Source organism: Zalophus californianus, chromosome X (assembly GCF_009762305.2).
Source record: "Zalophus californianus isolate mZalCal1 chromosome X, mZalCal1.pri.v2, whole genome shotgun sequence".
NCBI classification, from domain to species: Eukaryota; Metazoa; Chordata; class Mammalia; order Carnivora; family Otariidae; genus Zalophus; species Zalophus californianus.
The window spans coordinates 86,586,244-86,613,371 of record NC_045612.1 but is presented as its reverse complement, the minus strand read 5'-3'; the positions used below and the strand labels follow the sequence as shown (position 1 = coordinate 86,613,371).

Below are 27,128 nucleotides of genomic sequence, written 5' to 3'. Positions count from 1 at the left end.
TCTAAACTCCACCATTCCCTCAAATTCTGTAGTGACTGTTTTTCTTTGTTTGCTGAGATGCCCCGTGGTTTCTCTTGTGTGTGGTCTTCTGCACTGCAATGGTCAAAAAGCCTGACTTTTAGATTACCTGGATTGATTAAATGGATTCCGGTCTCAGTTCTGCTGATAACTAATTAGCAGGATCACCTCAATAAGTCAACGCACTCCACGGGCCTATTTTCTCTTTTGTAAGATGAGGGGCTGTTTCTTCCAATTCCACGTAGACCTGGGTTGGGCTCTCAGTTCTGCCACTTAACTGAGACCTGTGATTTTTGCTTTTTCTGAGCCTCCGTTTAGTCATTATTAAAATAAGACTGAAAACCGCCGTGTAGATTATCCAGTGCTACAATGAGGATCAAATTGTTAAAAAGCATCACTATATTTGATCACCATTCCTACTCCTGTTATGTGCGCTCGGACAACTTACTCTTTCTGTGCCTCTGTTTTCTCACGAATAAAAGTGGAGAATAATAGTACGTACCCCCGTGCGGTTATTGCAGGCGTCAAATGAGATGAAAATGAGTTAAGGGCTTAGGGCAGTGCCTGGCACACAATTAGAGGCTCAAAATATGCGAGCTAATGTAATTAGCATTAGATTACTACTAGCTGTTCTGTGGGCCAGAAGCCCAGGATAAACAGTTTCATTCTAAGGACAAAACCCCAAAAGAACCGTATCCCAGGCTGGAAACAGTGAAACGTAATGGAGCATTTCTTTTTCAAAAAGCAATTGGCCCGCCCAGCACTGGGTTAGGACCCGCCCAGTCCTCATTAAATATGGCAGCGAGCAGGGCCGACTTACTGCGGTTGCGCACGCGGAAACTCCTCCTTCGCCGCTTTCTCCGCCCCGTCGCCGCCGCTGCTCGCCTCACCTCCGCCCCCGCTGGGCCGAGGTGCCGGGGGAAGGCCGGCCAGGGCGCGCACGCGCAGACATTGGCTCTGCTTGGCCGATACTTGCGAGGCGCCTGTCACATGAGCCGCGCGCCCGCTCCGCTCCCCCTCCTCCCGGCTGGGCTGTGAATGAAGCTCTGCCGGCTACGTGGGGCGCTAGCTCAGCTTGGTGTCCTGGACGCCAGAGCCGACTGAGCGCTCGGCCCGCCGGCGGCCGACACAGGCTCCGCCGCCCCTGACCTCGGCGACAGGTAAAGACAGATGGGCTGTCGCTTCCCCAACAGGTCCTTCGCCGGCCGCTGGCCCCCGGCCCACCCGCGGAGCAGCCCCGGGGCGCAGCGACACAGGGGAAGCGCTCCCCCCGCTGGCTCGGCGCCCCGGAGATGGGGGTTCCCCTTGCCCGGCCGCCACCGCCTGGCACTCGGAGGAGTTAGACCGGCTAGTTCTAGCCAGTGCAGGGCGGCATCTTCCCGGGAGCCCTGCCCTATTCTCCGAGCCAGGGTCCCTGCGCTGTCCCAGCGAAGTTTTCTCGCGGAGCGGCGCCAAGCCCGTCCCGCTTTTGAATGGGGGGAGGCTGGCTGCAAGGCGTCCCCTTTCCTGGACTGGGGCAGAGTGGTTTTGGCTGGTGAGGCTCTGTCGAGGCCCCGTTCTTCTTCCTCCTGCTCTGGACCCGCAGGTTTGTGTGGGTCTTAGCGAAGTGGACTCCAGGCTCTCAGAAAAGTCGTAGCCGCGAGTTTTCCTCCCCCCCCCGCCCACTTAACGCGGGTAGCTGGTTCTCTCCAGACTTTTCTAGGCTTGCGCTTGAGCGCCTTCACCCCGAAGGGGAAAGCTTTACCTTCGCATTGATGCACGTTTACCTTTCTTAACATTGCAGAGCAAATCAGTTTCCTGGAGTGCCAAGCGAAGTTGTCCGTGTGCCCGTGTGATAACGTCAGTGTAAGCTACCCCGAATAAGTGAGGGAAATCCAGAAGCGTGGAGCATAAAAAGCCAGTAAGAATCTGCTTTACGTCAACTTGATACATTTTTTAGCAACTACGCGGGTTTAACTTCAGAGATGTTAAATTTCGCCTGGTCCCAAGAGGCGCGGACCACTACTTAACTGTACGCGAAAAAAAGGGGGGGGGGAGGCAAACCAAAACAAACGGTCCCAGGTTCCAGATAAGTCATCGGGGCGCTTTTTCCTGATGAATTCATCCTTGGACTTCTGAGTTCCTAAGTTTTCTTGGACTTTGCGAGCCTTTCCTTATCCAAAGCATTGTTTTTTCCTCTGTCGGTGCTTTTGGGACTAGTGTACACATTGACAATCTTGTCCTAAAAAAAAAAAAAAGAAAGAAAGAAAAAGTCGTTAAGGAAGACCAAAATGATGACTCTCAAGTTTGTATTAGTCTTCAGTATGTGTGCGTTAGCACTTTCACTTCGGGGGTGGAGGTGTCGCTGGTCTAAAAGCTATGGAAATAGCAATGTCCTTTCATGTTGACCAAGCCAAAAAGGTGAGGGCTTTTTCTGAGACAAAGCAGATGGCTTGTATGCTAAATAAGGAAGACCAGTTTATTAATTAGGAACTTGTTTAAGTGGGCAGCACGGTGTTTAATATGTTAAGCCGCTGAATCAAACGAAGTAGTCGGACATTTCCTTGCCCCCTCCCTTCTCATTCCTAGCTCCTTTCCTATCCTTGCAAATTGTATTGTCCTAAGACTGAATTTGACGCTTTAAATTTAGGAATTAGCTGAGTTAATTTGGTTGTCCTTAAATTAGTATTCTGTTTTTACATTTTTCTTTGTTTTTGGTTCTTCCTCCTGAATAGGAAAGCAGTATATGTTCTCTATAGGACATTGGCAAAGTATGGGAAAGTATAATGAAGCCGAGAGGAAGAACCATGACCCAAAGGGCATTGCTCTTAACTTTTTATTATGCTTCCTTTCTTTTCCATTCCGATACAGGGGCTATTTTAAAACATGAAGTATTACAAAATTTGCTCTCCTCTCTACAAATTTTTAAATGTAAAGTTGGTGTTGGGGGGTAGGGGAGGTCATTGGATATTATGCTGCTCTTCTTTTCCCAAACTGTGGAACTTCAAGATAGGAAAGACGTTTAATCGTTATCTCATTCAACCACCCATCCTTTGAGATTCTGAAACCTATTTACTGAAGATCCAGTGATTCATGCAGATTTGGCCAGCACTCAGTGGCAATAGTAACTGACTCTAGATCTTCCCAGTCTGTCTTTTTAAAGCGGTACCTCTCTGGGAAAAACTTGACACTGCCCATGTCTGCATATCTTTGAAAGAGAGGTTCAAAGAGGGACAGGAGGTAACTTTTAAGGATTTGGAATGTTTTTTTTTTTTTCCGTTTAGGTATTCATTTTTCTGTTCACATTTTCAGGTTCAGGGCTTGAGCCACTTGCAGAAAACAAGACCACACAGCTGCTGTTGCATCTATATCCCATTCGAGCCTCCTTACAAAAGTGGAGGAATTTGGGAAACTGAGTGTGTGACCCCCAACGTGGGAGAGGACAGGATCAAGATGGCCATGTGGCAGGGTAAGAAATCAGCACTTATTTCTCTAACTGGTTTTTCCTCCTTCTCTATCCTCCATCCCAACCCAACCCCCCAAGCCAGTGGCAGGCAGCCAGCTATTTCTTTAATTTAACCCTTTGTCTCCACAAGGACAAAGGATATTAATTTGAAAGACGTTGCTGCTAGCTAGTAGTTTGACGTATTTTAAAGTAGGGGTGGAGGGGTAGGGAGAGGGAAGTCGCCGGAAAAGGTAATGCCAGAAGCATTTTCAAAGAACTCCCTTTGCTTGAACATGTGCTTGTGGGGGTTATATGTGAGGAAACAGAGGATTTTTTTTTCATATTTGTGCTTTTCATTTGTTTCCGGCAAATTCCTATCATAAGGTTCCCAATGGTGGGGGAGACAGATGTCAGCACCTCTCTGGCTTCCTCTTCCCCATAAAGACTTTAAAGCATATTTACTGTTATAATGTTTATATTTGGTGATAGAAGGAAAATGCCTATTTTAATACTGTGAACTACCCAAGAGCAAAACTCAACGATGTCTTGCCTGATGGGTTTACATCTTTTGTGAACCTGGGAATTCCTACCACATACGAAGTTATTTTTTATTTTTGGTGGGGTTGAGGATTGTGCCTTTGGGAGACTGTCAGCATTTCTGGGGGTATGTGGGATTTTTATGTTTCTCAAAAGGGCGTGTGGGTTTAAGAAATGATAGACAAACGCTGCCTAAACTGGTCTATGACCCACAAAAGGTTAAGGACCACTTAGATGGAGTAGACTATGCAAGAACTTGAATAGCTCTAAGTATTCAACAGGTAGGTTTGTTGGTTGTCTGAGGTATCTGTTAAAACTGTCTCCCGCTGGGTATGGCTTCAAGTGTGAAGGCACACAAATGTAACAAGTATTTTTGACGTATGAGGATCGTCAATTTGAAGATGTTTATTGAAAGGGGATTTGGCCTGTATTGCTTGCTTTGATGCACACAGTGGACACTGATCAGGAACAGTTTGGAAATTCTGGTTTAAATCCCGGGATATTCTTTTATTCAACAAACATGATACTGAAATGTGCAAAACACAGAGCCCTAGAGGGTTCCTTGTCTTATGGGAAAGAGAGACATATAAACAGATAATTGTGTTAGGTTGAATTAAGTGTCAGAATAGGGAGAGGTGCAAGATGTGACGGAAGCCCAGAGAAAAGCGTGCTGAATTTTGAATTTTGAGCTGGTCTAAAAAAAATGAGTGGGAGTTTGCCAGATGGGCAAATGAGAGAATTGCATTCTGGGCAGACAGAGAAGCACTGTTTGGGAACTTCCAAGTTGCTCCATTTGCCTTGTGTGAGATGTGTGGGCCACGACCTTGGATGAAGCAGGGAAGGTAGTCGGAGGCCAGATAATAAAGAACCTTGTATGTTCTAGGAAGGATTTTACACTTTATCCAGGAGACAAAGATTCTAAACAGGGAAGTAACATAATCAGATTTTGTTTTAGAAGGATTACTTTGGCAGCAGTGTTGAGGTGGAGTTGGAGCTGGAGAGAAAGCAAGCCAAGTGGTTGGAAGGTTTCAGGTAGAGTAGTTGAGGGAAAGAGATGGGGGTCTGAGCAGGAGCCGGGGCAGCAGGGGCAGAGAGCCACGGGATGAATTCTAGAAATGTCCTGTGCCGGATGTGGGGTGAGCAGCCCGGGCTGACACCCAGTCTGGGTGCTTGGGGCTGGTGGTGCCAGTCACTGAGATGGGGGCCACAGGAGGAGGTCAGAAGGGTATGGGGATGGTGGGAAGTTAGTGTCCTGCCTTCGGTTTGGCCTCTTTTGCTTGGGACACCTGTGGGCTGTCAGGTCTGTGATTAAAAGGTAGTGCTGGGAGTAGGGAACTGAAGTTGGTGCAGGTGGGGATCTAAAGTTTTGTTCCTAATGACGCAGAAAGAGCTTGTGTTTTTTCTCTGTTTAATGGGAAACGTCGTTAGTAGTTAATGATTTATTTATTTTCTAATAAAAACATTTTAATGGATGCCAGTTCTTAATAAAACGGCGGATTTTCTTAATAAATAATGTATCTTGCAGTCTCAGGCCCTGAAACCGGATCTGCTTAAAATGACATTGGAGTAAGACTGAATTTTTCTAGCATTAGTGACGAGCGGAGTATTCCCTATAACTAATGGCAGCTTATTCTTTGTTTTGTGCAACCTCTGAAGTGACAAGCATAGTACAATAATAGTTTGGCTGGCAGTATGGTATAATAGTTAAAAATATGGTTTTGGGTTCACCTCTACTGGTCCTATCACTTGGTAGTGTGAGATCTTGGGCAAGTCCCTTAATCTCGCTGTGTCTCAGTTTCCTCCTTTGTGAAATGAGAATAATAATAGAACTCACCTTATAGGGTTGTTTTGAAGATTAATCTATGCAAAGCACTTAGGACCTCGTAAGTTCCGTGGAAGTGTGTGCCTTTATTCTTAGTAGTAAGACATTTAGAATATTGCTCAGCATATAGTAAGTGCTCATTAAAATTGAGCAGTAGCTGCTGCTGTTACTACCATTACTATTGCTACTACTTATATGACTACTACTGTTGTTGTCACTATTATTTTGCTCTAGCCTGAGGTGGGCCTGGGGCCCTGTGGAGGGAATTTCAGGTTGTCCTTGGAAGCCCTGCCCTGTGGTCATCTGTTTGGGTCTTTAGGTAGAGGTTTCAATCTGGAGAGATCCTTAGAAAACATCTAGCCCAACCCCAGAGGTTAGGTGACATGCCCATGCTCACACAGGTTGATAGTGGTGACAGGACTAAAACCCAGGTGTCCTGGTTCCCTATTCCAATTTTCTTTCCATGGGCTCATGGAAGAGGGAATGTGTGGGTCTCTTCTCAGCTCAGGGAAGCTCTGAATCAGTTTCTGGAGCTAGGTGAGGAACTCTAAGAGCCAGAGGAAGCCGAGTCTCCTTAGCCTCTCAGGTCAATGTTGCCTAGCTCCTCCGTGGAGAATTTTATCAGAATTCCCGTACTTCTTAAGCATGGTCAGCATTACTGACTTCATTCGATGAAGCCCTCTAACACATTTCCTGGCTCCTTTAAACAGAGTCTACTGGGCATAATTTAATATTTTTGGTAACTCAGGGTCATCATCAATACCATCAGTTTTCTTGGTCTAATGGTTGAGGAATTATTGACAAGAGGACTAGCCAGTTTGGGGTGGGATGAGGTTGGAGACGTGTGGTCAGGTGTTATTTATTTATTCGATTATCGTTTATTAGGCACCAGTTGTGCACCAGGCACTGTGCTGAGCCCTAGAGGTGCAACGGTCAGTAAAACGGGTATGGTCTCTGCTTCCATGGAGCTTGCCAACTAGGATAAAGGTAGCATTTCTTATGCACGAAATGATTTATTTAACACATGTGCCGAAGTAATTTGGAAAAAAAAAATGACACCAATATAAATTTAGAAGATGAAATGGTGTTTCTTTTAGGAGGGGGTGCCTCAGAATTGTCCATGGTGCTTTTAAAAAGGTGCCTGCTCAGGTCTCAGGTCCCTAAATTGTGGTTCAGTCTTAGGACCTGAGCATTAAAAAAAAAAAAAACAAAACAAAACTCTAAGCAATTCTAATGTGTAATTCTGTTTGGGAACTGCATCATTAAATAATTAAAACTTTTCTAAAAAGAGAGATAACAGAACTCAAAAACATAGGAGAATATATAATCGTGGGGTAGGGAAGATATTTGTATGCATAATATCAAAGGTAAAATAATAAAATATTAATATAATCAACTATGAAAATTTTAAAAAATTCCTCCCCAAAAATACAGTTAATGAGAAAACTGGAAGCAATTGCAAAAAGAGTCATTATTCTTTTTTTTTTTTAAGATTTTGTTTATTTGTCAGAGAGAGAGACAGAGCACAAGCAGGAGAGCGGCAGGCAGAGGGAGAAGCAGGCTCCCCGCTGAGCAAGGAGCCCGATGTGGGACTCGATCCCAGGACCCTGGGATCCTGACCTGAGCCGAAGGCAGCTGCTTAACCGACTGAGCCACCCAGGCATCCCAAGACTCATTATTCTTAATACATAAAGACAGAGCAGTGGGGCGCCTGGGTGGCTCAGTCGGTTAAGCATCTGTCTGCCTTCGGCTCAGGTTAGGATCCCAGGGTCCTGGGATTGAGCCTTGCATCGGGCTCCCGGCTCAGTGGGAAGCCTGCTTCTCATTCCCTCTCTCACTGTGTCTCTCTCTGTCAAATAAATAAAATCTTAAAAAAAGCAGTAAGAAAAATGTGTTTGACTAGCAAAGGATGGGAATAGGAAAATACATCAAAGAAGAAATATAAATGGCCCATATATGTGAAAAAATGTTCTTAGTGGTAGTCAAAGGAAGGAGATTTAAGATGGCATACCATTTTCTCCAATATAATTTGCCAAGATTAAAAAGGAATGACAAAACTCAGTGTTGGCAAGGACATGAGGAAGCAGGCATTCTTATACACTTCTGGTGGGAATGTCAGTTTGGCAGTGTTTATTAAAAGCTTTAAAAACCATATTTACCTTTTGACCCAGCATTTTTTTTTTGGAATTTATCCCAAGGAAGTAATTAAGGATGTGCACAAAGGTATGTCAATAAGGATATTCATTGCAGCATTTTCTAGAGCGGGGGATGGGGGGAATTGGTAGCACTTGCATTCTAAAGTAGCGATACAGTGGAATACTGTAGTTACTAAAAAGGATAATGCTGAGTTCTACTTAATTAACATAGAGCATAGGTCCATAATATGATGTTATATGAGTGGTGATGGGGGAAGCAGATCCCAGATTATCAATAGTTAAAAAGTCTGGGCTCCGGGGATGAAAGGCCACAGCACAGGGAATAATTTAGTCAATGGTATTGTAATATACCATTGCATGGTGACAGTTGTATGGTGACAGATGAGAGCCGCACTTGTGGTGAGCGCAGCATAAGGGATAGACCTGTGGGTTCACTGTACTGTACACCTGAAACTAATGTAACATTGTGTGTCAACCATATTAAAAAAAAAAGCTGGGACGCCTGTGTGGCTCAGTCGGTTGGGCGTCTGCCTTTGGCTCAGGTCATGATCCCAGGGTCCTGGGATTGAGTCCTGCATCGGGCTCCTTGCTCAGTGGGGAGCCTGCTTCTCCCTCTGCCCCTCCCTCTGCTTGTGCGTTCTCTCTCTCTCTCTGACAAATCAATCAATCAATCAATCAATCTTAAAAAAAAAAGTCTGGGCTCTGGGCTTAGGGTTGGATTGAAATCCCAGTTTTATCGGCTGGGTGACGTTGGGAAGTTTCTTACCTGTGTGTTCCTCAGCTTCCACGTTAGTAAGAGGGACAGAATAGCAGCGAACCTAATAGTTCCCAACTGGTACACCCATTAGGATCACCTGAGGGTTGCTGGAGTGGTGGGTGGTGGGAGGGATTGGGTGGCTGGGTGATAGACATTGGGGAGGGTATGTGCTATGGTGAGCACTGTGAATTGTACAAGACTGATGAATCACGGATCTGTACTTCTGAAACAAATAATGCAATATATGTTAAGAAAAAAAAAGAAGAAGATAGCAGGAGGGGAAGAATGAAGGGGAGTAAGTCGGGGGGGGAGACGGACCATGAGAGACGATGGCCTCTGAAAAACAAACTGAGGGTTCTAGAGGGGAGGGGGGTGGGGGGATGGGTTAGCCTGGTGATGGGTATTAAAGAGGGCACATTCTGCGTGGAGCACTGGGTGTTATGCACAAACAATGAATCATGGAACACTACATCAAAAACTAATGATGTAATGTATGGTGATTAACATAACAATAAAAAATTAAAAAAAAAAGGATCACCTGGGGATCTCTTAAAGCCTCCCAAGTCCCGGCCTCACCCAGCTGATTAAAAGCCGCAATCTTTGGGGACTGGATGCAGCCTTCTGGAGTTTTGAAGCTCCCTGGGTGACTTCAGTGTGTAGACAAGTTTGGGAACGGTGGAGCTAACATGTAGGATGGGTGGGAATGTGAGGAGATCGCAGTGCCTGGCATATGGTAAGTAGTCAATACATGGTAACTATTATTAGTAACTTATTTTTTAATAATATGACCCCATTTTAATATATGTTTTTGTGCCCATGTGTGTATAATATAAAGAAAAATCTGAGGGGATGCACACAGAAGTATTAAAGAAAGAAATTACAGTTGACTTTGTTTTTGCTTATTTGTATCTTCCAACTTTTCTGTAAATAATATGGATTCCTTGCTAATTTTTTTTTTCTGAAGGAAATCTCTGATACACATGCACAGCTTTACATATTACGTATTTATAATAGTGAAAAACTGAAGACAGAGTTTGCATAGTAGGGGAATGTGAGTAAATTATGGCAGGTCCACATAGTAAAATATCTGGCCATTAAATATCAAGACTCATGCCGAGGGGGGGTGGGGCCCTGGGTGGCTCCGTTGGTTAAGCGACTGCCTTCGGCTCAGGTCATGATCCTGGAGTCCCGGGATCGAGTCCCGCATCGGGCTCCCTGCTTAGCAGGGAGTCTGCTTCTCCCTCTGACCCTACCCCCTCTCATGTGCTCTTTCTTTCTCATTCTCTCTCTCTCAAATAAATAAATAAAACCTTTAAGGGACACCTGGGTGGTGCAGTCGGTTAAGCGTCTGCCTTCAGCTCAGGTCATGATCCCAGGTTCCTGGGATTGAGTCCTGCATCGGGCTTCTTGCTCAACAGGGAGCCTGCTTCACCCTCTGCCTGCCACTCCCTCCGCTTGTACTCTTTCTCTAGCAAACAAATAAAATCTTTAAAAAAAAAAAAATAAAACGTTTTAAAAAAAAGACTCATGCCGAGAAAAATCTTCGTGATACAGTAGAAAAATATGGGACTATTCCATTTCTGCCTTTTTAATTTAGGTGTGGGACTATATGTGTCACTGTGTGTTTACATGTTACATATTCGCCTGTGAATGTGACGATAAATATGGAATGGAAGGAAAGGAACCAAGTTGTGAAAGTGGCTATCTCCAGGTAGTAGGATGCACGTATTTTTCCCTTTTTTCATTCTTTTATTTTCCGGATTTTATGCAATAAGTATGTGTTACTTTTATAATAAAAAAAAGTTATTTGAAAATACAATATACAATAATAGTGCCACCAACAAGGAGTGAATTGTGTGGGCTTCTGGACAATTGCTTCAGTCACTCTGTGCCCCCTCCATTAAAAAAAAAAAAAAAAACCCCAAGACCCCAGGGGTTTGGTCAGAGCAGTTTTTTTTTGTTTTTTGTTTTTTTTTTTTTTTTTGCTACTAATACTTCCTCAAGTACTCTTGTGATTTTTGGGCATCTCTCCCATTGACTCCAGAAACTCTTTTGGGAGTGAGAGTGGGGACAGGCAGGGAGATTGTGCAACAATTGGGAAATTACACTTCATCTAAATGTGGGGGTTACATAATAAGGTGAGGTGGCAAAATATGTCAGGATAAGAATGAACATAAGACAGGGGAAAATGGTAGTAAAACAGATAGTTGCAATGAGAAACTCCGATCCAAAGGAAGTATGTTTTGACCTCACAGATTTTTTTTCCCTTAGCACATCACAGTGTATTTGTAAACACTCTGGTGATTTAGCTAACACATGCGGGCGGTGGGGAGCATCACAAAGCAGTTAGTGAGTTGATGACAGAGCTTCAGTGTGAAATCTGGATCGCTTGTGTGGCTTGAGAGTTGGACCACGATCATCTCGGAGAAGCCATCTGCTCCTGCCTGTTGACCAAAGCATTAGTATCTGCAGGACTCTCAAACAAAAGTCACATTGTTAGAGCAGGAGTAAGGATGCAGAGCATCCCGCCCCTCCCCTTTTTCTCTTTCTCTGGCAGAGTGTCTCACCTATGGCAGGTCCAGGAAAAGCGTTCTTCAGTCTCTCTTCACTATCGCCCCCTACAGCTCCTCAGCGGGGCAGAAGAGGTGGGGGGATGGGTAGGGGGTAAACAAAAATAATCTTTCAGGAAATGTTTCTCTAAGAGCCAGCCATTCCTTCTCAAGCTTAGGGCTGTGGAAGGAGCATGGGCCTTGAAATCTGATACATCTGAATCTGAACCCAGTGCCGCCAGGTGGTAGCTCAAGTTACCTAAACTCTGAAAGCCTCGATTGTCTCATCACGGGTCAAGTGTAGCCTCGGGAGACAGACTGCCTGGCTTTGTATATTGGCTATCACTGCTAGCTGTGGGCAAGTTATTTTATCTCTTCACACCTCACCTTCCTCATCTGTAAAATGGGTTAATAATCATCATATCTACTCATAGGAGGATTGGGAGGATGAAATGCGTTAATCCATCTAGAGCCAATCCATCTAGAGCCTTGGCACGCTGCCTGCCACTTGCTAAGCACTCACCTTTACTATTAAACTATGCAAAAGTCTATGACAATATTTGCCTCTCACATGGTCGCGGATGAGAATGAGAATCACCCAAACACTCACCTGTTGTAGCTGTTCCGATTGTACTATAATTGTGGCGGAAAGAAAAATCAATATACTCTTAAAGGGATGTTTTTAAACTGGAAGGGATCTTTCAGGACATCTCATCTTACACGGGAGGAAACTGAGGCCTAGGGAAACTGATTCTGGGTCACAGAACTGTCGCATGGTGCGTCGCGCCAGGACGAGGCCCCAGGCTCCTGATGATCAGCACTGCTTAGCGCACTCACTCTGCCAGTCTGCCTGCCTGTTTAGTTCTCCTGCAATTACACTGCCTCCCCTAGGCCTGGCTATTTTATAATTTTCTGCTAAATGTTAGTCTTCCCCTCCTATGCATTATTGTGACTTTGAAAAGTTTAGGGTGGTTCCCCCGCCCCCCCCAGAATTGTTTTTTCACTGAGGCTTCCAGGGTATGTTTTTTTTCTTCCAGTCACTCTGTTGACATTTTTGAAATAAACTATAGGTTATGTTTTAACCAGAATTATGATTCAAAGCTTCCTGTTTCACGTAATGCTGTTCTGTGTGTGGCAGGATCGAGGGAGGGGGGACTAGAAAGTTTCACTCTGGGTGGGAACAAATGCCAGAATCTCCTTCTTTTTCCTGCCTTTTGTATTTATCGACCCGTGGCCAGACCAGAGAAGTTGTTGAGGAGTTAATAGGATGAGGTTAGCCGCCTTAGTAATGGCATATTTTGATGCTTTTCAACCCAATACCATTCAGGCATTAGGTAGCATTTTATTATATTTATTTAGGATGTCTGCCCTGACTACTTCCATGAAGAGCAACCCAGAAATTACAACATAGAGCCGTTAGAAATAAATCCAGGAAAGGGACCCTCCAGTGGAAATGAAACAGATATTACCAAGCATGTGAGATACTCAGGACACTGAATCTTTTTCTTCCCTGCTTCTGGCTCCCACACAAAAAGAGAAGCATGCTAAATTCCATTATTATTACTGTTATTAAGTTTTTATTTTACTCCTAGTTAGTTAATATGTAGTGTTATCTTAGTAGTTTTAGATGTACAATATAGTGATTCGATACTTCCATACCTTAAGTCACATTGTTGCCATCTTCTGGCCCCCAAAAGTATTCAGATAGAGAACCCTCCTGGGCCTGTGTGCTAAGTCGTCTGGTCCTTCCACCAGCCTCCCTTGCCCTGGCCTGGCCTGTGGCTACCTGTGGCTTAGCACTGAATATTCCTGGGTTGAAATCAGTTTTTCCTATTTAGCTTGAGAGTGGTGAGAGGCAGGTGGGCAGAGGAATGGCCGCCATCCAGATTTTCAGCTCTGCCAAGGCCTTCTTTTCCTCAGGTTCTGTACCCTGGTAGTAAGTGACAATAATAGAGCTGCATTCTCTCCATTGAATGATTGTACCACTATCCACCCAGCTATCAAAGCCAAAAGTCTGAGAGGCATGGCACAGCCCTTGCTCTTCTCTGCCTGCAGTCGCCTCTTGATGGCCTACATCATTTCAGCAGGGTTGCGTTCCGGGCGAATGTCTACTTTTCAGCCATCAGCTCAGGGTCGTCTCTTCTCCGTAGTCTTTCCTGAAGCCTTGCGCCTTGCCCATCCTTGGTAAAATGAGTCTTTCCCTTCTTTGTGTGTTTCCCTGCTACATCCTGTGCCCCTTGAGGGCATTGGCTGTATTCAGTACTTTTGTTTTCAGGTCTGCTATGTGCCAGGCACTGCATTGGACATGTGCTGGGGTTATAGCGGTGAATGCAAAAGTCCCGATTCTTGCAGTCATGTGGGGGAGTTGCAATGGAAACAAATACACAGATATTTCATTATGAAGTACTAGGAGTACTAGGGAAGTCAAGTCCTATAAAAAGAATAATAAAGGAGACATAACTTATTAGGAGGAGGGGTCTGGGATGAAGCGATAGGTTCAGCTGAGACCAAAAGATGAATAGGAGCTGTCTAGGCAAAGAGTTAATTGGGGGAAGGGTGTCTCAGGCAGAGGAAATGAAGCAGAAATCCCTGAGGCGGCAAGAACCTGGATTCTTACCTAGTGTGGTCTGCTGTGGCTGGATGATGGTGAATGAAATACCCAGGGGCACGGGATGAAACTGGAAGGATGGGGAAGGCTCTGGTCACACAGGGTTTGTAGGCCATGTTGCTAAGTATCCTAAATGCAATGGGAAGGCTTTGCGGATAGATTGGATGGGGCAGGGCTTACAGTGAATGAGGGAAGGGTCTCATCTTCATATACCGACCACCTAGCAGAGAGTACCCAGCACATACTGTGTGTTCATGGAATCTTTGTGAGTAATAATGAGTAATGATTACTTTGCCTTCCTACCAGGGTTGCCATGAAGGTTAAATGAGGTAAGATATGCTAAGGTGTTTTGCAAAACCGAAAATGTTAAACAAGTGTTATTCTAGATGTGATTCAGTAGGTTCTGTGCAGTGATGCTTATCGATGTTCACTATCACGGGAAAAAACCCGATTCTCTGTTAAAGTAGCATTCTCTCAATCAGATTATCCCATACCACGAATATGCTAATATAGTGAGTTTTATAGTGTGCCTTCATTGCCAGTGACTTTAACTAATTACGGGCGAGTGGAAACCACCTTATTATCACACCATTATGTAGAACTTCTGGTGTTAGTGATCATTGTGGATGATGTTGCTGGGAGCAGTGTGAGTTTCTCTTCTATGCTGGATTCACTCAATAAACCTCCAAAACTAAGGAATTCATTATTTAGGACCTGGATTAATGCTGAGGAATAGCACCCTCTGAACTTGGCATTTGGCTGCCACCCACTGTGGCCTTTGGTTTTCTAGAGTGTGTTAAAATAAAAGATGTAACAAAATCATCAGTGCTTTGCTATTTTTGTGTTAAACATCTAGTTTCCTCTTTGTGCTACAGAAACTTCAGACCAGGTGATTGATTTCAAAGCCCTCTTCTGTGCAGAGTCAGTGGGAGTATAAATTGTTAGGGCCTGTTTGGAGGGCAGTTTGGAAGTCCTTATCAAAATGTAAGATGTGTATATCTTTTGTCTCAGTCAATCTAGTCTAAAAAGGAACTGCACAAAAGTCACTGTTCATGAGGATGTTAGTTGTTTCATTGTTGCTACTCTTTCACCATTGACAATCTTGATGTCCATCACGAGCGACTGGTTATGTTAATCATGGTGTACGTACACACTCAATGGAATGCTGTGCATTTCATTAAGAAGAATGAGGTAGATCTATATATAATGATAGGGAATGGTGTCCAAGATACATTTAAAGTGGAAAAACAGGTGCAGAATGGTATTGTATGATCCCATCTGTATAATGGAAAGAAAGGGGAGCTAAAAGGTTAGATAGATACGAGTTTGTATATATGATATGTATACTTACATATGCATAGACATTTTCTGGAAGGATACATGAGAAACCGTTATCAGTTGTTAACTTTTGAGATTAAGGGTTGGGAGGGCGAGGGGTTTTCATTTTCACTTGATACCTTTCTTTATTGCTTGCCTTGTTTACAACAAGCCATAATGCCTTTAAAAAATAAAATATAAATAAGACCTGTACCTCACTTGATTCTTTTCTTGACACTATTATACTAAGAAATAAAAAGGTATAATAATGGTTGAGGCAGAGTCTGGGCAAATCAGGGGCCTCTGTAAGCTGCCAGGGACTCATCAAGGCCGGGGGGCTTAGGGGAGCTGTGGTTTTGTTAAAGCTTAATGTTAAGAAAGTAAGTGAGAGAAAATTAGGTAAAAAAAATCATGATTTTTATTAGATTTTTCTTTTTTTTTGATGAAACAATTTTAATTATGTCGTTAGTTTTGATATGTGGGTATTTTAATACCTAAGTTGCACGGTAATTGTATTCTAGGCCACAATTAAACAATTAAGTGCCTTGGTGTCTGGATAAATAGTTGTTGTTCTTGTTTGACTTGTTTAAATATTGTAAGTGAATGCTAGGCTACAATTTCTTGAGCTTTTTGCCTAAGGTCCTGATGAGGAATGCAGGTATAGTCTTATGTTTGAAATGAAGAAGATATAAGTTGCCTTCTATTTACGTAACGAAGTTTTGATTAAATCCTCAAATGCTTTAAGCTCATTGTAGCTCACTCCCCCCCCCAAGAAGACCACTTTTGCCTGAGCTATGAGAAGTAAGAGGAATATTCAAATGAATGTCCTCTTGATTTGCTATAATGAGTAATTCCTTTACTCAGCTGTGTGTTTAGAGACTAGAGTCCCTAGCTTGTCTTAACTGACCTTGGTTTGCTAATATTTGGAATTTTAGCCAGTGCATTAAGAAGCAAGACAGGTTTTACTCTTGGATGTATAATTGTACCTATAAGATGTTGAATTGGGCCAGTGGCGGAGACTGGAGTGTTGGGAACACTTGTGAGAAAAGACAAAGGCTAAGTAATTTCAGGCTGCAGATTGGTATAGAAAGAGGGGACCCATAAAGAGTGTAACTTTTGAGAGATTTTCTGCTTGTGGAAACGTAGATCATGAGGAGCCGCCCGGAGTGTGGTTTGAGGTTGAACCTGAACCTGGACCTGGATGTTATGCTTAGAGAACCAGACAGGAAGATTCTTGTCGTTGCTGGTGATCAGAGAAGCTGTTAGAAACGGCCCCATCTTGGACTTGGCATAAATGAGGGAGGAACTGAGAGAAGAAAGCAGACATCCTAGAAAGAGAAGACCCTGAGCTGTGGGTGGGCTGGACTTGGTATCTGCTGAGAGCCTGTACTTGGCTGCCCTGTGTAGAGGATGTTGCTGAGAGGCCTCGCTTCATAGTAAAGTATTCTGATTTGACTGAGGTCGTGGAAGGGAAGAGAAAAATAATAGCCATCATTTATCGATTATTTACCGTGTACTTTTCCCAAGTGCTTTACATGGGTTCTGAGCTTGTAGCTGATAGAGCCTGGGTCCAACCAAGGCAGTCTGGCTGAAGAAGCTGTGCTCTTGGCTCTTCTGTATTCCTAGGTCCATTGCTCCAAGAATTCCTCTCCACTGTTGCCCCCAAGACAATCAGGATGGTGGCCAGGTATGAAAGAGGAAAGCTTTCTATTAGAGTCCCCTGGGTACTCTAATGATGATACTAATGAGCAAGTGTGGCAGTCTCAGAAGAATAAGACAGCAGAGGCTTAAATAAAGAGTGGACGGAGGAACGAAATGCAAGTCTGTGGCCGAAATTCTGGGTTATTTCTAAATTAAATAAGTCATTTAGTGAGTATCTTCTGTGGGGAAGACACTACTAGGTGTCATGTGTGCGACTAAGAGGAAACAGAAGCAGACACTGTCTTCCCCATAGCTAGTCTCTGAGGCAGTTGAAAACACGTGCGCAAATTACCATGACCCAAGCTAGTGTTGGATATACATTATACGAGAGGTTTAGAATACCATAGAAGTTAGACAAGGGTGAGGAGGGAGCATCTGAGGTAGACCATGTAGTATGGGGTAGGTTCTTCTATAGTTGCTGATGTTAGACATACGATTTCAGGCAGCAAGGCATAAGTAAGGTACATTTGAGGGAATGGGAAAGAAGTATCATGCCAGGCCTGTTATATTTATGTGCGTTGTCTCATTACATCCTTCTAACAACCCTTTATTGCCCAAATGATTTATTGTCAAAACTTGGACACTTACGAAAGTGAAGTGGTGTGCTAATCACATGGGGTAGGCATATAGACAGGGACAGACCCAGAAAAACCAGGACATATGAGGCAGTTGATACTATCCTTATTTAACAAATGAAAGGAGGTTCTAAGTCACAGCTAGGAAGCGATAGAACCAGAATTTGAAACCAACTGTGGCCCTCAAACTGAGAGGTCCATACTTTATTCTGTAAGCAATGGGGGCAGTTGAAGGGCTTGGAGCAGAGAACGCCGTGGTTATAACTATGCAAGACCGGGGGCAGGCAGATACCGCAAATGGGGAGATAAGGTAGGAGATTGCCAAAAGAGATTCAGGCGGGACATTGCAAGGGTCTGGATATAAGATGTTGACTTTGGGGACTTAAAGGAAGGGATAAATGTGAGACACATCACAAAGGAAGAAGTGACAAACCTTGACTACTGGTCTGCTTTGGAGGGAGAAGAGTAAATGATGACTCAGGATTTCAAATTCTTTTAGTGAAAACATCATGTTAGCCAAAAGTAGCCATTGTAACCTAGAAAGGTTATGTGAGTTTTCATTAGCATTCTAGACTTAAGGGAAAATCTGCTTCTCGGTACAATTGACTTACTGACTTGTAATCATAAACAAATTATTTGATCCTCCTTTGCCCATATTTACTTATCTGTAAAATGTAATGTTGTCACTAAAAAGCCTCCAAAATAGCAGAGCTTGTCTGAATGTTTTTTTTTTTTTTACCTCTGTATTTTCAAAATTTCAAGTGCTTGCGCTCAGTAATGTGAAATTGAATCCCAGTGTTGAGTACACTCACTTTTATATTCTATTGGCAAAGCAATAATGATAGTACTGGTAAGGACGTGTTGTCTCCTGCTTCTGTTAACACCTATCACTAATTGCTAGATGAATTCTAATGCCTGCTTTATAACATTTTTTCTATAGTTGTCTTAAACTGCTTTTTAAATTATTATTTTTTAAAGATTTTATTTATTTATTTGACACAAAGATAGAGCCAGAGAACATAAGTGGAAGGAATGGCAGAGGGACAGGGAGAAGCAGGTTCCACACTGAGCAAGGAGCCTGATGTGGGGCTCGATCCCAGGACCCTGGGATCATGACCTGAGCCAAAGGCAGACGCTTAACCATCTGAGCCACCCAGGTGCCCCTGCGTTTTAAATTATTATGATTTGACTTTTTAATATGTTTATCTTAGCTCCGTAGATACCATGAAAAATACTCGAGGGACAGGAACATATATGTCCCTCTATTCTTCCTAATGCCTTGGAGGCACACAGGAAATATTTATTAATTTGATTTGACCCGTTCATATGGCACAATAAGACTGCTTCTACTTTGGTTTTATACATTATATTTTGTTAATATATATATGCTGTTATATGCTGTCTCAGACAGCATTGGGTTTTTGGTAGCTACATCTTACTATGAGCTCATAATGAGCCCAAGGCCTACTTTGTTCTCCAAGTATATGTCTGTCTCTCTCTTTTTCTTCTTCTTTAAAAAGCAAAAAACCAAACCTTTCTGTCTCGGCTTTTATTCGTTTTAAATAAGAATGTTAAATTTTTATTTCTTGTTCCTCTTGTTAGGTTTAGCATTACCATACATATTTCATAAATATCTTTAAGTAATTAATAAAATATTGCTTGGTGTATTAGTTTTCTATCGCTGCATAATAAATGACCACAAATGTGGCTCAAAACAATACCCACTTATCTCACGGTTTCCACGGGTCATGAGTCTGTCATGGCTTAGCTGGGTCCTCTTGCTCAGTTTCTGAGGCTGCAGTCAAGGTGTTGGCTGCGACCACAGTCTCATCTGAGGCTTGGCGTCTTTTTCCAAGTTTACGTAGCTGTTGGCAGAATTTCGTTCTTTGCGGCTGGAGGATGGAGGCCCTCAGCTCCTCGAGGCCACCTATAGCCCCCTGCCATGCGGCCCTCTCCGTGGGCACTTTGCAGCGCAGCAGCTTGCTTCAAGGCCAGCAAGGGATGGAGTCTGTGTCAGGCCAGCAAGAAGGAATCCCATATACAGTGGTCCCCCTTATCATGGTTATGCCTTCCGTAGTTTCAGTTTTTCGGGGATCAACTCAGTTTGGAAGCAGATGATCTTTCTGACATTTTGTCAGAAAGTCCATTCACCTCCCTTCATCTCATCACGTCGGCATCTTGTCATCTCCCAGCATCACAGCATAAAAAGGGTAAGTATAGTACAGTAAGATATTTTGAGAGAGAGAGAGAGCACGTTCACGTAACTTTTATTACAGTATACTATAATTGTTCTTTTATTATTAATCTCATTGTGTCTATACATTAAACTTTATCACAGGTATGAATGTATAGGAAAGAATATAGTATATATAAGGTTTGGTACTTTCCATAATTTCAGGCATCCATTGGGGGTTTGGAACATATCCCCCATAGATAAGAGGGGCGACTACTATGTGTACACACACACACCCCCCTAATCATGGGGGTGATCTTGGATTACCTTCGCTGTATTCTATTGGCTAGACGCTAGTTCTAGGTCCTTCTCACACTCAAGGCAAGGGGATTATACAAGGGCATGGACACAAGGAGGTGGACGTTATTGGGGGTCACCTACAAGTGTCTAGTACACTTGGCATAGAGCCGAATGAGGCTAATTGAAGACTTAGCGGCTTACCATTAATCCATTAATGGACACAGCTGCTGTGACTCTGTGACTTTACTGTCATCCCGCAGATTTTTTTTTTCTGCCTTGCTTACAAAGATGTAACGAGGTGATGATGTTCAGACCAATTGTGGGGTCTTTGACTGAGAGGGAGAGCCCCGCAGCAGGAGTAGAATTGTGGAGAGGGGGATTTCAGTTTGGATGCCTACAGATATCCAAGTAGAGATTCCTGTCCTCTGGGTCTGGGGCTTAGGAGAGGGTTTGGGCTTAAATAGAGATTTGGGACTCTTTCATGTACAGATAAAAGGAGCCTAGGGTATGTGTATAGTGTGAGAGGGGAAAGGTGCCAAGGGTGGAGTCCTGGGGAAACCCACGTACTCTAAGTGATTCCCCTGACCTTCCACTCTAACAACCCAAACTTTTAAAAGAAGGAAGCAAATCATCTAGCTTCAGAGGAGAAGTTGGATTATTTTTGTTTGCTTCTCCTTCCCTTTCCCTCTCTTCCTGTCTATTCCAGGTACTACTTACCCAGTCATCCCCCTTTTCTCCTGGTGTCTTCTTTTCCTTTCCACTGGACCCATTCGCTAGCCTGTCCCTAAACGTGTTGTGGTCTCCCTTTGCTGTGCCCACTAGCCACCAATACCTGTCCAGCTAGCCACTTAACCTTTCTGGGCCTCCATTTTCTCAAAGATTGAGGGACATGACATAGGGAGAAGGTTATGATTGTTAAGTAGCCTCTTTCAGATCTGAATTCTTTTCTGCCATGTTGTTGTTCTCCTCTTTTCCCTTTTTGGTTCTGTTGACAGTTCAGTTCCTCTTTGAAACTTCCCTCCCTTGGCCACCGAGTTATTGTACTCTTCTGGTTCCCTTTCTGCTTCCCTCTCCTGCTGCTGCTTTGCTTTTGCTTTCTTCTGCCCCCCTAATTCTGTCCATATTTGGGAGTGTCACGTCCTTTGCCTTTCTCTCTTTATACTCTCTCCCTCTGAGATTTCGTCTTCTTGAATAGCTTTTTTGGTTTTTAATTATAGAAGTAACACGCAATTACACGTTTATCTTAAAAAGATGATATAGAAGCATCTTGAGTGAAAAGTAAAAGTGTCCCTTCAACCTCCCCCTCAGAGGTGACCACCATGATCATGCTGGTGACCTTTCTTATAGAGGTTGAGTCCCAGACCCATAAATTGAACCCCAAACTCTAGTTTTTTTTCATCTGTGGCTTGCAATCAAGATACCCTTACTCGAATGCTTCACTATCAGCATGTCAAATTAGTTAGCCGAATGACTTTGGGCATGTGGTTGATGTGATTCTTTCTGTGGTTGTTGCTGTTCTGTGGTTCTTTTGTGTCTAATATGTATTTCTTTCTGTGTCCTCAGAGCACTAAAGAGTAGATCTTCCCTATATGTTTGGGTGATCCTGTTATTTTATGGCTGATAGGTTCTCAATTTGCTGATATGCACAGATCCAAGAAAATAGAATAATGCTGTCAAAACTTGAGATGAAAAGGTGGTTGAATAGGCATAGGGCCCAGTCATTGGGAACCAGACTTTGATCAGTAAATCAAAGGGTGCTACCATTAAAGGAGTAAATCATGGACTCTAAAACTTAAATATCTTAATCTAAAATATTAGCTGCCAACATCACTATTTGTGTGGAAACATTTTGACTGAAAAAGATGGATAACCTCTGCAGTGTAATGGGTCATTTTACAAAATTACTTTCCACTATATGCGTATTAAATGCAAATTAACTGGAAAGGTTATGCCTTTTGAGAATCCAGATTGCCAGTGGAAGTTGATCACTCCGTGTCCTATTGATGAGGCTGTGTCACAAGTAATGATGCACTGAAAATTGCAGGTCTCTGTATAATCTTAATTCCAAAGGCGTTTAAGGTAGCCATGGTAGAAGATCCATAGTAGTGGTTCTCCCCCGGGAGCAGTTTTGCCCCTCTGAGGACGTTTGGCAATGTCTGGAGGCATTTTTGGTTGTCACAACTGCGGGGGATGTTACTGGCTTCTAGTGGGTAGAAGTTGGGGAAGCTGCTAAATATCTTATAATGCCCAGGCCAGTCCCCCTACAACAAAGTTACCTGACCCAAGATGTCAGCAGTGCTGAAGTTGAGAAACCCTGCTCTAGGGCGTTTGGGGTTAGGGGGAGATCCGTGGAGGTGGTCACTCATGCCCCTTTGTGTTTATGCTGATGTTCTGTAGTTCTTAACCTTGGAGGATATGATGATTGTTTGGATTTCAGTGACAGCAGCATAAATATCAGCTAGGCGAACGTTACTTCTCTAGGTATTTTAATTATTTGGTCATTAATGGAAATTATCTCCAAGCTTTGTCAGTCCTTTTTTTTTTTTTTTTCCCCAAGAGGAACTTATCGCCAGAACACTTAAAGAGAGAGAAACAAGAATGCTAAGACCTGATGCGATTTCATCTTGAGTTTTTGCTCTGGTGTACTCCATTTTAATTCTTAGTCCTGAATATTGCAGGTGACCTTATCTTAAACTGAGATTATAGCTCATGAGTTTAGGTGGGTTGCCCAAGGTCATGTATTGATTTGATCATAGAACCTGGTCTAGAAATCAGATTTCTTGATTTCTAGGCCACTGTTCCTTCAGTTCTGCCATCCTTTCTGTATTGCTGCTTCTCTGCTTTGAGTCTCCTGAAGAGCAGGATCAAGTATGTCAAAGATCAGAGGGTCTCAGTTGCTGGGCATTTTGCAGATGTGCGTGAGAATATTCCACCTTACCAGTCGTCTAAAACAACGACAGCAGCCACAGCAAAAATACCCCAAATGAGGCAAAGTGGAACTTAAGGAGTTCTACTTTTTTACCTGTTAGCATGGATGCAGTGTTACAGCAAATGGCGGACAGAGCCTCAAGGAAGTGGTGGGGGTAAAAGGGTGTTAGTATAACACAGCTGGATGGCATTTCTCTTAGCTGCCATTTTGAAGAATGTTGCCTTCTGGGCCGACTCCCAAACTCCATTTGGCTTGCACTTTGGAATTTTCAGTGGGCAAAAAAAAAAAAAAAAATTGATTTTCCATTGCTCCCAGCTGCCCTGTACGGTTTAATAGACAACTGTTTGAAAGAGAATAGAGGCAGCGTTGATTTGCTTCATGAACTTGGGAAATATGCTTTATTTGTCATGTGCTCAGTTTCTCCATATAGTAAATGGAGGATGATGATGAAGGATGATGATGATGAAGTTAATGTTCGTGGAGCCCTAACAGTTTGCCAGGTACTATTCTTAAGCCCTTTTATGCATATTATTAAAATTTAGTACAGCTTTATAAGGTAAATGCCATTCCCCCCCTTTTTAAATGGAGGACGCTGAGGTGGAGAGGTTAAGGTACTAGCTTTTATAGTGCCTGGTATGAATAAATAGTGCCTGGTATGAATCGAGGTATGCTGTTCATGGAAGGTACACACCAGATTTCAAAGAACTAATATGACAGAAAGAATATAAAGCATTTCAATAATTTTTGAAGTATTGAGTACATGTTGAAGTGATAATATTTTGAATATATTGGGTTAAGTGAAATTTATTACTAAAATTAATTTCACCATATTTCTTTTCACTTATCCTTTATTTTTTTTTTAAAGATTTTATTTATTTATTTGACAGAGAGCAAGAGAGCACAAGCAGGGGGAGTGGCAGGCAGAGGCAGAGTAAGAGGGAGAAGCAGGCTTCCCGTTGAGCAGGGAGCCTGATGCGGGACTCGGGATCCCAGGACCCTGGGTTCATGACTTGAGCTGATGGCAGATGCTTAACGACTGAGTCAGCCAGGCGCCCCCCTTTTCACTTTTCTTAATGTGGCTTCTGGGAAATTTAAAATTACACATGTGGCTGGCGTTTTTATATTTCTTTTAGATGGCCCTTGTTTTTTCAAGCTAGCTCCTGGGGGTGGGTGATCTCTTGCCTTATTGTCATGTAGTTGAGACTAAAAGCTGAGGGGGGCTTAAAACTTAAATCTTTAGGCTAAAGTTTGCTGCTGTAGTTAGTAAGTCTCTGAGGTAGACATCAGGTCGATTCTCTTAATGCTTGCATTATTAAGGGGTGGGGAGGGAGGATGCTTTTAAACATATATAAGTTCTAAAATTTTAGTCTTGTACACATCTATTGAATAACTGTGTAAGACACTTGATAATGTGGCTCAGATAAAAATAAATGACTTGGACTTCGCCATCGAGGAGCTTATAATCTAGAAAGAGAACATGTACACACATGATTCTACATTAAATCGTATGTAATGAGCGGTAGAAACAAAGCACTTGGAGTCCTAAGTGAACAAGAGGTCATTTGCCGCTATGGTGAGGAGGAGGGAAGGTTTGGGAAGGAGGTGACATTTGAGCTGCTTGGAGAAAGATGGATAGGATTTTAATAGAGGTCCCCTCTGTATTTCAAAGGGACATGCAGAAATAGGTGACAGGTCATTGAGCTGGCGTGGTTTTCTGCTTGCCAAAGGGAAGCTCTGCCTCGTACAAGATGGAGAGAGGCCCGATACATCGAAATGGGGGATTTCTAAGGACCCGTTTATGTTGTTATGCCTTGCTCAGCAGACCCCTTTCTTGCATATACACACAAATTTCCAGTCATGAAACAGACTACTTATCTAAGTCTTTCTGATTTCTGACCTCCTGGATCAGCCAGGCAGCAAGTGTTGCTTAAGCATGTAGCTCGTGCCTATGCATATGTTTTTGGGTGCGTTACAGATGGATAGGCAGGCAGATGAATTGTTTTTAAACTACAGTTACAATGGGCCAGTCTTGAAATTTAGATTAACATGAATTTATTCTTCTAAATTGTCTGATATCTCAAGCAAATAATTGTAGCGTGGGACGAGGGAGTACAGGGCCAGAAAGAGGCTGGAAATGTTGCTCTAACAGAAGATTCTCCACCTTGAAATGGAAGAAGTGGAAAAATTACTCTCCTCACCCCCCACCAATACTACCGTGTTCACTTCCGACCTTTCCTTCCACCTACCAGTTGTTCATCAAATGGATTGGTTTAGGTTTGTGCGGAAGTCATTTGGCATGAAAAGGCTTTGGGATATCACTTTCAAGATAAAAATCCAGAAAGAAAAGAACTCTAGAGCCTTAAGTATGGGGACTCCGGACTCTGTACTTGCAGGGCCTTTGTCTTCTAGGGGGATTTTTGTTTGTTTTATGCTAATAGAGTTTTGTCCCATTGATGTAGAAGATGTTCCAGTGACTCCTGCTTTCTGGAGAATATCATACAGTTCATTGGCTTTTCCTTTCTTTTTTTTTTTTTTTTTAAGATTTTATTTATTTGACAGACACAGCAAGAGAGGGAACACAAGCAGGGGGAGTGGGAGAGGGAGAAGCAGGCTTCCCGCACAGCAGGGAGCCCGACGCGGGGCTCCATCCCAGGACCCTGGGATCATGACCTGAGCCGAAGGCAGACGCTTAACGACTGAGCCACCCAGGTGCCCCATGGCTTTTCCTTTCATAGAACCCTGAAATGTTAAAGCCACAAAGGGATATTCTTGTAGAAGGTTACGAAGTCCCTAGAAATGAGAATCCAGCTCTCCTCTTTAAAAAAAAAAAAAGTAATGTGATATGTTCTTATTATAACCAGGAAGAAGTGGGGTCAGGGGAGGGGGTATTGTGAGCCTACATTTATATTCTTGCCTCTGGCTTTGCAAATGTCGGGAATGGACCTGTTTCTCACAGTAATATTTATGATTTTAATGACATTTAAATCTTGATTCCATCTGGCATTTCCTTTGGGCTGAGCTATGAGGTCAAAAACTAGGGACGCCTGGGTGGCTCAGTCAGTTAAGCGCCTGCCTTAGGCTCAGGTCATAATCCCAGGGTCCTGGGATCAGAGCCCCGCATCGGGCTCCCTGCTCAGCGGGGAGCCTGCTTCTCCCTCTGCCACTCCCCCTGCTTGTGCGTGCGTTCTCTCTGACAAATGAATGCAATCTTAAAAAAAAAAAAGCTCCAAAAAACCCCCAAACTAACTTTCCCCCCCAAATGTCACCCCTCTTGTTTTATAACTGGGGAAAGCGAGTCTTAAATTGTAATTTATGCGCAGTCACTGGGCTGGCTGGTGGCAGATATGTTTCTTATGACTGACAGACTAGTGCTCATTCTTTTGAGACAGATAGATTTGGGCTTGACTTTGGGGTCTGGTGCTAACTGGCCTTTCACATGGTATGGAAAACAGGTCTCTGATAATTAGATACGGGAATCCTACCCGCCCGTCTGCCCCTGCACACCACCCACTGTTTCACCCAGCTGGCTGCAATTTCTAGGTTCTGCCCCTTGTGGTCAGTTCAGACCTCATCCTCGTGCTACAGGCTGGCTGTTGCCCATGTTTATAAAGCGGTCAAAACTCTACCTCCTTTTGTAGCAAACTCTGCTGCTTTTTTTTCTTAAAGGTTTATTTATTTATTAGAGGGGGAGGGGCGGAGGGAGGGAGAGGGAGAATCCAAGAACCCCCCCCCCCGCCCCGCCCTGAGCGCAGAGCCTGACGTATGGCTTGATCTCACGACCCGTGAGCTATGATCTGAGCCCAAATCAAGTCAGACGCTTAACGGACTGAGCCACCCAGGCACCCCGCAAGCTCTGTTTCTTAAACTCCCGCCAGAACCCAGCAGATGGGAATGCAGATATCTGTAGAAACCCAACAGAGCACTTCTACAAGATCAGTGCTCTAACCCCTGAGCTATGAAGCCTTCTCTTCAAAGCACTTTTATTTTACAGGGTTGGCGTGTTTGTTTGAAGGCTTCTGACAAGCTGTTCAGACAGTACCCACCCCCAACTCCCTTGAGATGCCATAAGCATGGCCATTGGTAAAAGTCTGAGATAATTTGGCTGCTTCTGAAAACAGGTTGCTTATTGTGATGACCTTGGTTTATTTTCCTCTAAGTTATTACTCAGAAATTTATCTAATTTGACTCAGTATTTTATCTTCTGTCTCTGCTTTTAACCACGTACTGCATATTCCAAAGACAGTTCAAGTTAGCAACTATTA

The 27,128-nt window shown here is 43.4% G+C and overlaps 1 protein-coding gene across 1 annotated transcript in view; it reads left to right on the top strand.

Moving 5' to 3' along the window:
* Positions 1-1,003: 1,003 nt before the first annotated feature.
* The window catches only part of CLCN5 (chloride voltage-gated channel 5), a 152,447-nt gene continuing 126,322 nt past the window's right edge, over positions 1,004-27,128 (top strand). Inside the window, exons 1-3 of the mRNA XM_027608571.2 lie at positions 1,004-1,178; positions 1,802-1,918; positions 3,310-3,466. Coding sequence (XP_027464372.1) covers positions 3,451-3,466 — 16 coding nt within the window. The 5' untranslated portion in view covers positions 1,004-1,178; positions 1,802-1,918; positions 3,310-3,450. The remainder of the gene's footprint in view (positions 1,179-1,801; positions 1,919-3,309; positions 3,467-27,128) is intronic.